Source organism: Rhea americana, unplaced genomic scaffold (assembly GCF_003343005.1).
Source record: "Rhea americana isolate MKP2758 unplaced genomic scaffold, rheAme1 scaffold_23, whole genome shotgun sequence".
NCBI classification, from domain to species: domain Eukaryota; kingdom Metazoa; phylum Chordata; class Aves; order Rheiformes; family Rheidae; genus Rhea; species Rhea americana.
Window position 1 is genome coordinate 5248015 of NW_028186346.1, and position 17503 is coordinate 5265517.

Consider the following 17503-nt stretch of genomic DNA (forward strand, 5'->3'; position numbering starts at 1 on the left):
TAGGTAACTAAAACAGTACAGCGTGTACTCAGTTGCATCTATGTAGATTTCAAAAAATATATATATATATATATATATATATATATATATCCAAAAACTTGTTTTCCAGAAAATAATCGTAACATTCCCTGCTCAAAAATTGTTGCTCCAGTTTTAAACAAGAGTTTTCTTCTAGTATGAATTCTGAGATACCACAGTTAAAAATTAAACACCATTTTTTAAACTTTTTGTTATACACAACAGATACGTGGAGAGTAACAGCTCTAGAAACCCCCAGGAGCACAGCAAGCCCTTCTGGGAGGGGATGCCAGCAGCTCTTCTTACTGATCACTCAGATGGCAAAATTTCATTTAACGTTTCCTTCTTTATTTCTAGGTCATCTAGTTTACATGGAGTTTATTATGTTGGTGTAAAGTGACAAAAGTAAAAGTTGTTAAATACATGTTTATAAACAGGCAGCAATATTACAGAAAACAAGGTATATACTCTAATTGTCCTCTGTAATCATGCTTAAAAAGAAGGCAGAAACCCCATTATTTAAGTAAGTCTATTGCATATGCTCAGTGCAATTGCTAGCACATCTGCAAAATAGTTAAAAAGAGCAAGCTTGCAGATTTGTGCTATACTTTAAGCTCCTCCTCAGCAAATTACAAAAATAATTTATGATTGTTCTGATCCTTGCATTATACCTGTGCTTATTAACACTTCTGATATTTTTTCCAGTGGTGACATTTCTGAAGGCAAACATATGTTTTGTTTTGTGTGTTTTTTTTTTTTTTTTTTTTTTTTTTTTAAAAAAAAAGAAAAAAAAAAAAAAAAAAACCATGTTTTTTTTAAAAAAAAAAAAGAAAAGAAAAACAAAAGAAAAGAAAGCAAGTTGCATAAGAGATTAAGAGCTAAAGCAGACATTTCACAAGTACATTAAGAGCACGGCCAGATGAACAAGTTACGGTGCATAAACTAGGATGTGAGCCTACAGCATGCCAGCTGCTCTGCAGTTAAGTGCCAATGTGCATACGCTTGTCCTCCCCTCCCAGCCACCCTTCTCCCACAGTGAAAGCTGAATTGCTTTTCCCTCAGTTAAATCATTTCACAGTAATGTGTGAAATGCATCTGTCCATACCCACACGGACATATACAAAATTTTCAAAGCTGCAAAGAAACCATGGCACTTCAGAGCAATAACTGCTCTGTTATTTTACCAAAAGCATTCTGCACTATAACAATCATGCCTTGATACTTTACTAAACTGGTGATCAACTACAAAAGTGCAACTCCAAGGAAAATTAAGTAAGTTTAAAAAAATAGAGTACACATCTGATATTACAAAAAGCAAGCCTTCAGTTCAAATGACTAGTTTTCTTTTTTTTGTTTTCTTTTTTTTTTAACAGAATGAGTTTATTCACTGCTGAATCTTGAAACCCCTGACAAGTAAGCAGTTCCACTAATTTAAATGTTTGCATAAGTCGGGATAACATGTTATTTAGTATATACAAGACTGAGTGAAAGTTTATTACCTGCACAGAAAAATCATCAGTGCAACATTCTAGCAGAGATGATATTTAGCGTGAGATGATAACCTCTTAAAAATATCTATACACTTATTTTTCCTTCAGAAACTGACACAATGCTTCTTTCAAATGAAGCTGCTTTTCTGTTACCAATATAGATCTTTTTAAAGCGTCAATACTTTTCAATAGCAAATGATTGCAATTTTACATTCAAGAAACAGCACTCAGTGAATATTACTTTAAGATAATCTATATTTAAATAATCTATATGTTACATATAAAAATACACATCTCTACCATAAATGAGATTTTGTCTTTTTCTAAATGTCCTAAGCCTTGTAGTCCATTGGCCTTGCAGCAGGTTGACTCATTTTATGCTCCTAAACAAAGGGACACATCCACCAAGCAAATTGTGTTACAATCATCCACTCAAATGGAGAAGTGCTTCCTCAACAGACAATCCTAGAATGTAACTAAAATACAAATCAAAAAAAAAATGTATTTTCATAATTTTTAAATGATTGTTCCGCAATAACATACTTTAGAATTTCACATGATTTTCTGATGTTGACATTCTTGAAATTCCAGATTACAATGCTATCTATATTTTAAATGCAAATACATATTTTTGGTTCCATATGCTGTAACAGCACATCATAGTTATCAAGTTGCTGAACGTTCTAACGTTGAGATTTCAAAATTCCCCATTGCACTGCATTCAGCCGCCAAATTCTGAATAGCAGAGTTGAATTTGTTTCCTCAAGGGTAAACCTATCCTTAACGTTTTTTAAAAGCACATAAAAACGCCTAGAATGYGAAGATGTTAATCAAGCGCTACAAACCAGTGCTCAGCCTCTCTAAGCTCGCTTGGCCGTGACGGAAGGCTGATCAGTCATCAGGCTGGCAGTGGCGCTGTGCCCGAGCAAGCGGCTGGAAGGAGGGGGCACGTGTACCCGGCCTGTCCGTTCAACCTGGGTAAACGCTTCATAGCATAACAGTGTTCTTTAGCACTATTATTAAATTAATAAAATTGTATTATTAATTTAATAATTAAGGCTATAAATATGCATACATAAGGGATAGCACGGTGCCATAAAGTATTACAAGAAAAACCTCACTTTGCCTCAGTAATGTTTAGAGAGCTTGGGCCTTTTTTGCACAAAACTATGTAGCTATGCCTGTACCTATTTTAACTCTTTCATTTCCAAATTTTTAGTCTCTAAAATTTAAACAGATAAGACACCTCACTGTCACCACAAATATAGAATCATCAGTTCATTAAAACACGGCAAAAATGTCTCTTTCTTGGCTACCACAAAAATAGGCACCTGAATATGGCCTTGGTGAAACAAGTTTGGTGAAATCAAACTCYAGAGTATTACTGTGAAAAAGTACCACCTAACCAGTTATGCATGTACTAATGTCACTATTTCCAAGGAAATTTAAAACCTTAATCAACTATCCAGACACATTCACAGAAACACTGGAAATTTTATCTTCAGAAGAAGTAATTTTTCTCTGGGGAGACAAGTTACAGGGCACAGCATACAACACRCGGGCTCAGCTTTGCAGTTATTCTGCCTGACTTCTCTCACTTCCAGTAAAGAGTTGAACAGATTTAGATAGCAGGACTGAACGCTGAATATATGGATAATTTTTCTATTACTTTGAAAGTAATTCATTTTAATGATAAAAATAGGCAAATTGAAGAAGTATTTGCCACTCTTCCAAAGCCAACAGCTTAAGCAGATATTTCAGAAAAAATGTAGGTAATAATAAAAACTTATTTGTGTGAGCATTCAAACATGTTTAGATGGAAAAAAAAGATTGTGTCTGAATTTCACTACAAGCTTCACAAAGACCTACTACTAAAATTGAACAACACATGGTTCAGAATTTGCATTGGCACAATTTAAAACTGAAAACATGAAAAAGCTCATTCTTTTGGAAAAACTATCATTTAAATTTAAAGCTTTGAGAGACAAGGTGTGTTAAATTTAAAACAACCAAAAGTAGTACCATAGTTAAAAATTCACACTCAGAATATAGATAAAAAAGAAGGAATATTGGAGAAACAGAAGCAAATTGTGTATTTGCTGAGGTACAAACAGAAGGCTCCATAATACAGGATTATCTATCTTTCAATGGCAAATCCTTCACATACAAAAATCAAACCAAAATTCACTTATCACATAATTCAAAATTTACATGTAATAAAGGCAAGGCAATACTCAGTTATGGCCTGTCAAATATTTACCCCACTAACAGTATCTACAGAAGCACTTTACCATTTTGTACACAGTGATTCCTTATGCACATTGAAAGGCTTTCAGTTAAAAAAGACATTATATACATATCTGTACACAATTCCAACAGAACATACTCCATCTCCCAGTGGAATTCTTAAAGCAAGATACCTGAGGTTTCTCAATATCTTCTATTTCCCTATCACAAACCTAAATATACATTTCAGATTTTACAAAAAGACACCTCCCTGGAATATGTGCATTATTATTATTAAAAAAAAAAAAAAAAAAGTATCTTTAAGGAGCTGAAAAAGACTGCCTCCRTCTGAGAGACTTCATTTTTGCTCTTGCACATTTGGGAATGTCCTTCCACCCAAGAACATTTCAGGTCAGTGAGTGGCAGAACAGTATCAGGGTGCGCTTCTTCAGTGCAGACACCGTGGGATCTCCGTTGTCTTAGAAAAGTCAGAAACGCTACTTCAGTAGGATGAAGTACTTCCTCCAGCTACTGAATATCTGGAGAGAAAATGAAATAAAGTTATTCTTGTCACCTTCAGAACTGTGTTATATAACAAGCAGCAACTAGAAGTTATTCCATTACACTGTTGAAGTTCAAGCCTTTTTCCTTCAGAATGACATCTACCACGGCTATTCTCCTTCAAGAAAAAAAGCCATAGATCTGAACAACATGTAAAATGTGTCCAATTAGAACATAGCTTCTTTTCTAGCAAATGGTATTAGCCTGTGTTCAAATGTGTTTCTAAATACTATATGATGATTCAAGTATTGTGCATGTTGTTGGCAAAATTTCCCATTTGGCAAATTTATATCATAATCATTCTGAAGTATTACAGAGGCAGAAAAACTRTATTCCCCAGTCTAAACAGACTTTTAAAACACCCCCAAAGAGGGATACACTTTTTAAACCTATTAAACTTTCAATAAAACTTTGAAAATAAGAGATCAGAATTAGAGGGGGAAAGTGAATGGATTCACTCAATTTGTTGGGCTAGTTCTTTTAAGGATCTCAATTAACATATTCAGACAAACTAAGGGAACTCAGTTTCAACTCATCACAAGAGGAATAAAAATCATGTTAGAAACGTGTGGTCTAAAAATCATTATCCGTAGTTTGCCTATCAAATGGAAAGGCTATTGCAACTGAATACAAGAATTTAGTGATATAACAGAGTGCATTTGTAGAAGTTGTTCTAAAAGACTGTAATTTTAATACAAATGTCAACAATTTAATATTAAGAGGCATCTTGAAATACGATGAAACAGTGATATTTCAAATCCTCTGTACTTGAGAGGACTGTCAAGCTAAGAAAAAATAACTGCATTTAAATTTAACATGCACAAAACTGAAAAGCTTTTAAATATATAATCTCAACCTTCCAGCAGCACTCAGGTTCATACTATGACAATATGGTAATTGTTCATTCCAGAATGGGGTTTGCTTTTAAGGCTTTAAAAATTGCCAATAGCAGATACATACCCACTGTCAACTTAATTATCCAACCATAAGAAAGTTAAAATTCCGAATTAATTAGAAAGGAGGAATGGATGGTTTTCCGTTCTGCGAGTAGTTATTTAAACTAACAGACACTGCAATTAGTATTATTTAATGACATGAGTAAAGCTACGGATTGCGTAATTTAAAAGGTTGTAATGATCCTTACTGTTCCCAAGAGTTGGCAATCACCATTAACAACCGTTCTTCTCCCTTYCCCCTGCCAAATATTAGCAATAAGATGGGTAGATATTATTGATGAATGGGTTTTCCTGAGGGAGAAGTTTATGTAAGAGGTGAGACATCACCTAAAATATAAATGCTGTTTTTACTTATTTCTGTAGACAAATTTACATGAGCGATTAGCTGAAATACCTAGGTAGTATGTCCCATGCAAAAAAACTCATCAGAAGGCGCCTTCTGCTGCTATTTGTAGGCATTATATCTTTTTTTTYCCCCAGTATTACCTTTACATTTTTTCATGGCAAATTTTTGTTTTCTCTTAAAGGAAAACTGTTTCAAAACTGTCTGTCAGTAAATAAGCAGCCCTACATTTGTGGGGGAGTTGGAGGAAAAAAAAAATTTTTTAAAGGTCTCTATTTTCCCCCCAATTTGACTTTGTTTTTTAATTTTATTATTGAAATGATGATTACTGCATAGATTAGATTCTAATATGCAAAATAAAGACTACTCACACAATCACAGTCAGGGGAAAACCTTCTACATGCTGTTAAACTGGCTAGTAACAGTCAATGGGGTTAAATGGTCCAAATTGCCCTATGAAGAGAATGACGTCTTTCCACCACCTTTTCAAATGTACAGCCCTCGCAAAGCAGCAGCTTAGTCAAATCTTTTCTTCTCCCCTCAGCAAAGTACACAATAAATGAAGAGCAACATATTCCATTTAACACCACTTGTCACAACTATGCAATCAAAATTATGGAGACAAGAGCCCCAATCAAGGGAATCGCACCCTCAGACCTACAATTTTCTCCCTGAAAATTAGGACAGTATACATTTTATGTGTATGCACGGCTCTCATCAGAAGACAAACAAGCAACAGAATGAAGACAATCATCTTAGAATCTGTCTACCTCCTTGACTGAGCAAGAATTGTGATGAAAATAGAAACATTAACCCAAATATTAGAAAATGTTGGGTTTGTTTACCTTAAAAAAAAAATAAAGCTTGGCAAAAGTCACAATATATTTTAGCAAAATCACTTTGAAATATTAAAAGTCAGTCAAGCACCTTTAAATAGAAAAAAGTACATTTTTTCTGTCATCTGCTATTTAAATTATTTTATAAGATCTTACTCAAACTTTTCTAAACTATGGCAGGATTGCATGAGAAACACAGCAGTAGTCCAAGGAAAGCAGAATCATGAGAGAAGAAAAACATAATGCTAAATAGGCRTATAAAGGGTTCTGAAATCTACTTCCTTGAACAAAAGTGACAACTGTTGTTGCTGTTGAGACAGGTACAAGTAAGACTATCTATCTCCAGCACCCACCACAGAAGTGCCCAGTGGGAAGCCTGTCTCCGCACAAAGTCATTTTCAGCTTCGATTGCAGAATTGAAAGCCTCTGGTTCCCAGTTACAGGCAGGCCCTGTACCAGATGGATAGAAATTTTGACAGTGAAACCAGGAGCTGATGAAAGACAGTCAGTTTTGGATCCCTAATGAAAACAGAAGTTCAGATGGAAGCTCCAGAAGCTCTTTCAAGCCTATCAGTATCAAATAAACGAGAACTAGGATATCTGGCATCAAGGAGTCACCTTTCAGCACTAGAGAAACTGACTGAGCTTCATACTTCCAGAAAGGAAGGAAGGCTATTTCTGCTTGCAGATTTTTCAGTACTGATTTTTACTGAATGCAAGAGTATCAGCCTAGCAACCCTATGCTTTTAACTTCAGAGGTATGAGTTCTTAAACTTTACTAGGCTGTGGTTAGAGACAGTATAAGCAAGGTATTTCTTCAGGGCAAACCTTTTTAAGGCAGCAGTRCATGGTATACTACGGCCATGAACTTTTCCTGTTACCAGGCAATACAGCCTGGATGGTGTTGATTCACAATAGCTGTGAATTCCTGGATTCAAGGAAGCATTTTAAGCCTCTTCAAGCAGTAATTCTGAAATTTATCTCAATCTTTACTTTTGTAATATTTAAAAGAGGAGCAAACTGAGTATTTACTAAGAATATGTTCCTAGTCTATGCAGTAAATAAATCTCTTATGAAATCTGATCTTCTGAAGTAGTTCAAAAAGCTGGTTTTGGAGGGAAAACCGAAAGGCCATACAGACTATTCTTAATGAACAAGGAACTGCTTGCTATGCGACTAAAAGAAATGCAAACTAAAAGAACACTCAATTTTATCAAAGCATGCAAAAGAAATCAAGAGTAATGTAAGGCATCCTCTGTAATATATATATATCAGAGCACCAAGAGTTGTCAGTGCCCCCTATGGTAATGCAAAGGGAAAAATCTCAAGTGATACGCAATACGTACACCAACAGTATGAACGTTGGTGTACAAGCTATCACTTGAAGCTAGTAATTAGAACTGCTGATATTATGTTTTTGTCTACTAAGCAAACACTTAATTGTGCAAATTTTAAGCATAAAATCTTTTTCCTCTAAGTTTAAACTAATTCTTTCAATTTAACACTAACCAAATAARTGAAAAATAGGATCTGCAAATTTCTGTAAGCCTCAGTAGTTTTTTTTTTTTTTTACCTCTGAAGCCTCTGCACAAGCTGTGACACCATGTAATCTGCAATGCCTGGACAAGCCTCTTCAGCTAAATAAATAGCCCTTCGCAATTCTTCTATGGAATCTATGTTGCCACCAYACACCTCACTTTTCTCTTTCAACTAAAGGAAAAAAGACAAAGATACATTACTAAGATACTCATAAATATTTTCATAAACAGTATAATGGAAAAGCTTGCTAGGCAGTAACTGCTAGTGTTTAGAATGTCAGAATTTGACTTTCGTTGTACACTCTCACTCTTGAAGACTTTTTTCACCCTTAAGGCAATCTTTGCAGTAGTCATTAGGAATCATTCATTTTTATGATTTCAATCATTTACACGTCTTTTTCAGTGTCCTAATGTTCAAAAATCATGACAAAGTATCCTGAGAAAGATGCCCTATATATCTGTAGCTGCTAGATTTCAAGATGTATTCCTTACACATGCTCACTTTCATACACACACTTACACATCTAGAGCTTATACATATATGCTGCAGATGCACTTGGGTGAGCACCATTAGAAAATGTTTTCACTCTATCAGCATCTACAACAAACAGACTACCCATTAGATATGCCACCAAAAAGGGAAACCCTGCAATGAAATTTTGGAATGGTTTGAGAAAGTCGTAGCCATCTGTTGGAAGTTGCATAGAAAAGGGGTCTAAAGTGCAAACCAAACAGCAGACACTAGTCCCATCATTCGAAAGCATCCAGCAAGCRTTTAGGGAAGACTTCTTCTGTAACCTCTGCTGCTAGCTACGCACTACGAAGATGGAAATAAATGACAATCTTCATAAAGACTGCAATGAAATACGTTTATGTTCCTGCACCAGTGATAGGGCAACCATATACTCATATTGGACAATAAAAAAATAATAAAATAAGAATGGGAAGCGAGAAAGGCAAAGCATAAGACAGTGACTAGTGAGTGATGCCATGAGACAGACAAACACAGAGTAGGTATCTCCAGAAGACATGTGATAAAGGGTACGGAGGAAAAGACAAAAGAAAATAAAGGAAAGATAAAAGTGGAGGATGGACTATGGAAAACGGTGGGTACACAAACTGCATCATGCATAATATGCAGAAGGGAAAAGGAAAACCCAAAARAGATGCAGAGCAATCAGAAAAGTCTTTGGGAGATGGGAAGTTAGGGAATTGAAAGGATTTTCTTAAAGAGAGGCAAGCAAGTCATAACACATAAACTGCAATGAAAAATGCCAAAATCCTTATTTCAAATATTTCTCCATTTTACATAAAATATGATGCCCACTTAATATATTAAGTCTGAATAAMCCAATACAAAGGTCTTCTCCTTTAAGTAATGTAACTGCTTTATTGCACTCAATACTGAGTATTTTACYGAGCAGCAAGCAAAACTTGATAATACCCTGAAGTAGGTTTCACTCATTAGGATAAAATTAGGACATCCTTTCACTGTAACAAAATTTCTACACCTTTATTTCTGTAACAGTAACAATGATTGAAAATTAAATAAAAAACTTTCACATCAAAYATAGAGTGAAAGTGAAATTTTTGATTCTTAGAGTTCTATTAACAATTGTAAATAATCACATCTTCATAAATATCTGGCTTCCTTTCCATATGATTTTTTCAATAGAGTTCAATAAAGTATTTGGAAAAATAAGCACTAGATATTATAAAATTCAGAATGGGTATACAATATAGTTTTAAAAACTGAAATTCCAAAGTTACATTCTTGCTAGCCTACTCCACAGCCACATGGTTGTGAAGAACTGAAGAACTTACAAATTTTTAACAGATAAAATGACAGATAAACACATATTATAGCATTCAAAAAGGCGTATTCAATCCAAACATTTAGGCTCCTTTTTATTTTTCATATGCATTGCTTTAGGCTAGTATGGTTGATGCRTAAGTGCACTTGTGCACTACCATGCACAAGTGTCATTAGAAGTAAAACTCAGATTTCAAAAGATGACATCCATGAAAGTAAAGACTAAAGCAAGAACTATAAGGAGGACTAACGCATCAAGTTTCAAATGGGTTGTAGAAATCTTGAGTATCTTTTGTTTTATTTTTCAATTTTTTGGAGACATAAATCCTATTACTTTAACGCAATAACTTACCTCTGCAAATAAAGGGGATATAACTGTAGACAGGCACTGAGATAGAGGCCTCTTTGGGATATCTTTTTCCTGCAAAGAAAAAAAAAATCTAATCCATTTTATTTCTGAAAAAAGTGTCTTCATTGCATTTTGTTTCTAATTACAGAAAAAAAAATAGTTCYAACAAACTATACTGTATGAAAAATGTGCTTCTATATACATACAAAAACACAAAATCTTTGCAATAGGCTGATCCAAAACTTAGATTAAAGTTTGAGGCTTTAACATCTCAAATGCACGCAAGTTCAAAATTACTCGCTCCTCCACACACTCCTCAGCATGCACCCAAACACACACATGCTGAATTTTTTTAGGTGCCTCCCACATGCTATAATACTTATCTTACATGCCCCCAGTTCTGATTAAAATGCACATTAAAAACTTTCCCAGCTAGGGTATAGCTCTATCACTCCCAGACACAAAGGCTGCAGAAAATAAGGTAGAACAGCAACTAAATACCACCCCCACCTTTTTCTTTTTTTTTTTTTTGGGGGGGGGGGGAGGAAGGGGAAGAAGAACCTCAAACATGTTTTCTTTTTTGCTACCTTGTAGTCTCTTTTTTTCCTAAAAAGAAGAGTAAAGCACTTTTTTGCTAAAAACCTAGTGTAAAGTTAACTAAAATAAAACAGAACATAGCCTTCTCCCCACAATCCTGGCTATAGCATGTAATGATTTCAAAAACTAAAAAAAAAAAGACATATCTACAGCCAGTTCAAATTAAAACACTTGTCCAGAACATAAATTTCTGAATAAAACAATGGTAGGACATACATTTTTAGCAAAAGTTTGAAAACTTTTACAATTCAAATGCTTTCATAGTGATATATGAAGTAAGATAAATAAGATTCAYGAACAATGTTGAACAATCCCCACTACATTATTGAAGCATGAATTATCTCCTTATATAATAAAGTAAACACTCTAAATACCTTATTTTTTTGCAGTTCTGAAGGCTGGGCTGCTCCATTCTCTAGATTCTTGGGATCTTTTTCTCTGATTGTGAAGATCCACTCTCCTGAATCACTACCACCTGCAGCCTGGCCATCTGGCTCACTTCGGAGTTTAAAAAAAGGAAAAAGAAAAGAAAAAAGAAAAGAAAAGAGAGAGAAGAGAGAAAAGAGAGAAAAGAGAGAAAGAAGAAAAAGTTTTAGTAACCACACCTTATTGTCAATATTCTTCAGTACATAGACTGAGCATAAAGCTTTCTTTCAGTGCTAAGATCAGGATTCTATTGTGCAGACCATGGAATATCAAGACAAGTGGGAAAAAAACATCATTTATCTTTTTGCAAAATTAAAGGCTTTTATTTAAAAAAAAAACTAAGGTACTTCACTAAATAGTAAATTAACTTTAAGAAGAAAGATAGGCATTACAGATCTAAAACAATTTCCAAAGTTTCATAAACATGGAACGTAAGTATATTATTGCTACCTGAAAACTGGCTTCTGTGGAGGATCTCAAACTACTAGAGAAGGGAATGGAAAAAAGTTAAATAGTTCATCCACTTCTTTGCCTAGAAAAATAGCTAAGAACCTAGTTTAGAATACCTTTGAAGAAGCTGGGCCATCCCCAGCCTCAGTTTACAAGGGAAATKATTTCTTTGCCAAAAACTTAGCTAAATTAGTATTGATACAGCATGTATTTAACAAAATACACCAACACAAATGCATCTTTTTTCTCCTATTTTGTGAATGGCTTAGTGAAGAAAAGCAGCCTTTTAACTCCTGTGAAGTTAAAAACACACATATACTTGCACCGACACTAACAATSACAGCATGAAGTTTCTCCTCTCACCATCATAAATTGCTTTCCAATCTATGAACTAGGAACAGTCTTCAAGAACATCATCAATTAAAAGGGCATCTAGTGGCCACTGTGCAAAAAATATCTGTAGTGCCCTATCAGGCTAAAAAGCAGTAGATCAGTGTAATAAAAATTTTCAATATTTATGTTTGAAGTAATATCCAAATTCTGTCTGTCACTGAAAGAAGCAGGTCTACTTCTTAKGTATACCTTAGCTTTAGCAAGGTGATCCTACAGAAAAATTTTTATYGCTGATTTGGAAAGTTAGTATTCCATTGTATTACATGCCAAATCAACACACCCTCTGACCACATTTAACACAACAGCTGTTCCAGAAGCACAGGAGGGGAAAACTGGCTGAGGCATAATATTACATCATCTCGTAAGTGCTCCGAAACTGTTCTAGTTCCAGTTCTCTCCTATGCCACATCATCAAAACTGGTCTCATTATTCCACAGGAATGATGAGCCACAACCTCAAGCCATGAGTTAGTTACTGATTCGAGATCAGTTTAGGACAAGTAAATTATCTTCCAAATCAGACCTGGTTTTGGGATGGAACTTAGGAATTGAGCCATCAATAATGTAGGACAAATCTACACTTGTTTTGGTGGCCAAGAGATCATAACCAGCCTGATGTTTGCCATTAGCATACAGACTGGAATCACAGAGAACAGTCGTGTTTTCTTTATTCTAATGAGGAATTTAATCAGCTCATGAAGAAATTGCGACACTCCCTTCACTTGATTTTCAAAAGTCGTATTGTTTAAACTGCAAACCAACAACACCTATTCTCAATAYTACTTCTAGACTACCAGAGTTAACTTTGTAACTCAGTCGTAACTATTTTTTATTGGCTTTCCTCTTGAAGCTACTGAGCAGTTCAATCTAAATTTGACAGAGATAGAAGTAAAAATTGGAAAGGAAAGAAGTCTGGAAATATTTCCAACACTCCTCTYTTTCTTCTATAAATAATGGTATTTTATGGCTACCATACTGCAGCAACTCAATCTCCCTGGAAGTTTAGGCCAAAAAACTGTCACAAAGAAACCCAGGGAAATTTTCTTTTGCCCCCAAGCCCCATTATCATGCAGCCATCACTCCAACAGCTCTCTCTCACACATGCAAGAATGCTCTTCCACCTATTTATTCAGATGGCCAAAYCAAGGTCAGCCTGCCAACGAGCAGACAACTCCCCTCCTTAGGTGGTCACACACACACAGCGTAGTATACATACACAGCTTCTACCTGGCTGTGTAGGGTGAGGCCTACCTTCTGCTCAGGTGACAGCAGCATAGCTGGCTTTATGTTTGCAAGGGACTTTAGACAACACATCACTGAGGATACCACAGAATGCGCCAGATGAACTATTCTCAGTGACTAAGTCTTAAATTAAATCCCTTGTAACACTGAAATTAAAATTTAATGGTTACTTGGTTACATGAAAAGCTGTAAATAACTAACAGAATCTAAGTAGGTAAAACAGCATGTGTGCCAGAAGAAACTATTCAGCTTCTATATTTATAAAGGATATTTTACAAATTCATCAAACTTACGTATCTGAGTCAGAGCTGGAGTCATCGTGACTTTGTTCAGACTTCCACCTCTTGTGCCTATCAATAAGCTCAGTCAGGTAGGAGGTTTTCTTTGCATTTCGTAAAATAAATTTGTGTTTTAAGAGCTCTTTTGCAGTCGGTCTCTTAAAAGAAAGGATTYTTTTATTTGTATTTGAAAATGTTGAAATGACTCATAGTTGAATCACTATAAAGAGACTATTAAGCAAATCAAGCAATACTGTCACAGACTGTGTYTTGATGCTGTATATCTTAAATATATCTATTTGTATCTACAAAAAAAGTTAAGATGCTGGTGAGTATGTTGCCCCACACTAGGAAAGCTGAAATGCATTTTTTCCTACACAGAGACTAAACARTAAACTTTTCAAAAGTGCCTAAACAACGTATTAACTTCCTTTGATGTTCAACTGAACTACAGCCTCTGACATCACTTGGGATAGAATTTTCAAACGTCCTTTTGGCTGTATTAGAACAATATTAGAAATGATGCCTCTGTCTTAAAGCTTTCTGTCAATAATTTTTTTGCAGTGCTTTATTGATCTAGTTGTCAAACCTGATAGCCAAAAAAAAAAAAAAAAGCTAAACGGAGTTCACAAGAAAATCTATCTCCCATTTAGACCAATTTCTGTATTAAAAGTCCTGCACAGTAGAAATCTTTAAGTAAAAAAGAGCTAAAGAGAATAGCTTAAAAAAGCCAAAAGTTTGCCAACATGTGAAAAAAGGGCACATAAAAAATCTATGACTGGAACCCTTAAATGCTTTTTTTTTTAATAGAACAGTTGATTTTTCAGAGTGCTTTAATAAAGAAGACAAAGAAAAGCTATCTGTAAGTTGTACAAGTTTATGATCTGATCAAGTTTATCTACTGGTGCACTATTTCCTTACCTGTTCCACTCTGCTTTCATATCTTAAAATGCTTTGTCTATTTCAATTTTGAAAATCAGAATGCTAAATACACAGTATTGTTATTGGTAAAGGAAAAAGCATTTCAACCTGAAAATAGCAAGTTTTAACTTTCATTAATCTCTTCAAATACATTACTGATACTGATTTTCCCCYCAAACTCCTTGCAAAGGAGTTTTTCATAGACAATATGTGTAAACCAGTCAAGTTCTTTATTAGAAAATAACAAACATTTGAAACTCACAAAGGTTGGGTCCTTGTTCAAGCAGGCCTCGACAAATTCTTTGAGAGATTTACTGAAGTTTCCTTCCAGTGTTGGTGGATTGCTCTTAGGAATGAGGAACAAAACCTTCATCGGATGTAATTCTGAATGAGGTGGCTCTCCTTTCGCAAGTTCTATGGCTGTTATGCCCAATGACCAGATATCTGCCTGTAATAAATAATACTTCAGAGATTAGGTTGGAAAAAGAAGGGAAGCAATGCTGCTTGCAAAGGTAGATTTTAACCTTCATTGTAAATTGCTTTCATGTGCAAATTGTTCTTTTTAATATCCTCTGCCTATCTGCTCCCTTTTTTCTGTGTCTCCTAGAACATATTGTTTTAAACATTTATGCCTGGTCTTCAGTTTATTTTTTTTAAATAAAATTAGCCTTGCTAAACTACAGTTCATAAATACAGAGGTATTACTCTCTACACAGCATATCATCACATATAATAGAGTGCATAAAGTTCAGCAGTTCTGCTCATTAGTTCTAAATCTTTCTGAAGTCTATATAATTTAATTCGCAGTTAGAATTGATTYTGAAGGAATTTTTTAAGAGTAATGCTGCTCAACAGTTCCAGAAGTCTTTTTTTTTTAAAGCAGTGGTTAGTAAAGTTGCTGTAAAACAGTATTTTATTTACCATATTGAAGTACATCCAAACAACCTTATACCATTAGTAAATTTTACCACATTAAGATCTGCACAGCTTCAAGTCTTGAACAAAAATTATTCCCACAGGTTCAGATGAGAGTTGACTAACCATTGCTAGCTACAATTTACTGCAGTATTGCCATAAGCGTTTCCTGTCTCACTCTAATAAGTAAAAGTTAGCACAACTTTGATGTTCATATAGCCAAAAACCAGCCCTGTGCAAGAGGAAGAAAGATTTAAAAAGAAAAGTTCTGAAGTTCCTAAGTTCTAAAATGCATGGCTCTGAATTATTATTTACATGTCTCATACAAGCTGCTGAAATTTTAGTATTCATGTGGAATATTACACTTCTTGTTTATTTTTAAGCAGTAAACACAATTACAGTGCCTTGTAAATATTACACACGGTCAGAGAAAAAAAAATAAAGAGTATCTTAAAGAAACAAACAATTTGGGAACAGGATTGAATAAAATTACAAAGGAAAAGGCAGATTTTGTATAGTAGGTCAGGAATACATAGTTCACTTATGTCTAAGCAGTCCAGAAATGTAATGTAATATTGAGAACATAATATTGGGAATATAAATTTGAACTTCATTTGATATTGTTTAATTTCACTGATTAGCAAAGAAAAAAAACATAGAACATATACATTTATCAAATCCTGAATTAAAACTGCATTTTTCAAAAATGCAGAAAGCATGCCTTTGCCAACAGGTTGGCCAGCCTAGTAAAGAAGGCTTTAAACTAGGTGGGGGGGGTGTCATAGAGAGTGGGTAGTCAACAAATCACAACTYGGGTTGGAGGGCCTCCAACGCGTGCCTGCAGCTGGGGATGCGCGTTTGGGACATGGCTATGGGCGACCCCCGTACAYCCTTCCTGGGAAACCTGCAGGCATGACCACCTCYCTGAAATGCCTGTACRCCAATGCACGCAGCRTGGGGAACAAACAGGAGGAGCTGGAGATCTGTGTGCGATCGCAGGGCCATGATCTCATTGCAGTCACGGASACATGGTGGGATAGCTCWCATGACTGGATGCTGCCATGGATGGCTATGGGCTTTTTGGGAGAGACAGGCCAGGAAGGCGAGGTGGTGGAATTGCTCCTTATGTGAGAGAGCWACTGGAATGCATCRRGCTCTGCCTAGGGGTGGAGGAGGAGGAGGCAGYTGAGAGCTTMTGGSTRAWKRTSAAASRGCAGRSTARCAYARGGGAYRCTGTTGWKGGTGTCTACTACAGGYCATGTGACCAGGAAGAGGAAGTTGATGAGGCCTYCTRYAGACAGCTGGARGTARCCTCABGATCACAGGCCCTGGTTCTCCTGGGGGACTTCAACCACCCTGACATCTGCTGGAGGGACTACACAGCAAGGCACAAACAGTCCAGGAGGCTCCTGCARTGCATTGATGATAACTTCTTGTCACAAATGGTGGAGRAGCCWCTGAGGAAGGGTGTCCTGCTGGACCTTGTCCTTACCAACAGAGAGGGACTGGTTRGAGAKGTGAAGGTTGGGGGCAGCCTTGGCTGCAGTGACCACGAGATGGTGGAGTTCAGGATCCTGCAGGAAAGAAGTAAGGCAACMAGCAGGATTGCAACCCTGGACTTCAGGAGAGCGGCCTTTGGGCTCTTCAGAGACCGACTTGGTGGAGTCTCCTGGGTTAAGGCCCTAGAAGGAAAGGGGGGTCCAGGAGAGCTGGCTAGTATTCAAACATCGCTTCCTCCAAGCTCAAGAGCAGTGCATCCCTATGAGTAAGAAGAGCAGCAAGAGGGGCAGGAGGCCTGCATGGGTGAGCAAGGAGCTCTTGGCCAAATTCAGACAGAAGAAGAAAATACACAGAATGTGGAAGAGGGGACAGGCTACTTGGGAGAATTACAGGAATGCAGCCAGAGTATGTAGAGATGCGGCGAGGAAGGCTAAGGCCCAACTGGAATCGAGTCTGGCAAGGGATGTCAAGGGCAACAGGAAGGRCTTCTTCAAATACATCAGCAGCAAGAGGAGGACTAGGGAAAATGTGGGCCCTCTACTGAATGGGGCAGGGGCCCTGGTGACAAGGGATACAGAGAAGGCAGAATTACTGAATGCCTTCTTTGCTTCAGTCTTCACTGCTGAGGGCAGCCCTCATGAATCCGAAAGCC

General features: G+C 36.2%; 1 protein-coding gene across 4 annotated transcripts in view; it reads right to left on the reverse strand.

The window, feature by feature from the left end:
• Nucleotides 1-344: 344 nt before the first annotated feature.
• Nucleotides 345-17503, reverse strand: part of STK24 (serine/threonine kinase 24) — a 66220-nt gene continuing 49061 nt past the window's right edge. For all 4 annotated transcript variants that reach the window (XM_085305981.1, XM_085305978.1, XM_085305982.1 and 1 more), the window contains exons 6-11: nucleotides 14699-14884; nucleotides 13531-13673; nucleotides 11102-11225; nucleotides 10134-10202; nucleotides 8004-8140; nucleotides 345-4273 (exon numbers count right to left, since the gene is read on the reverse strand). In XM_085305981.1, the coding sequence (XP_085162107.1) occupies nucleotides 4237-4273; nucleotides 8004-8140; nucleotides 10134-10202; nucleotides 11102-11225; nucleotides 13531-13673; nucleotides 14699-14884 (696 nt within the window). In that variant the 3' untranslated portion in view covers nucleotides 345-4236. The remainder of the gene's footprint in view (nucleotides 4274-8003; nucleotides 8141-10133; nucleotides 10203-11101; nucleotides 11226-13530; nucleotides 13674-14698; nucleotides 14885-17503) is intronic.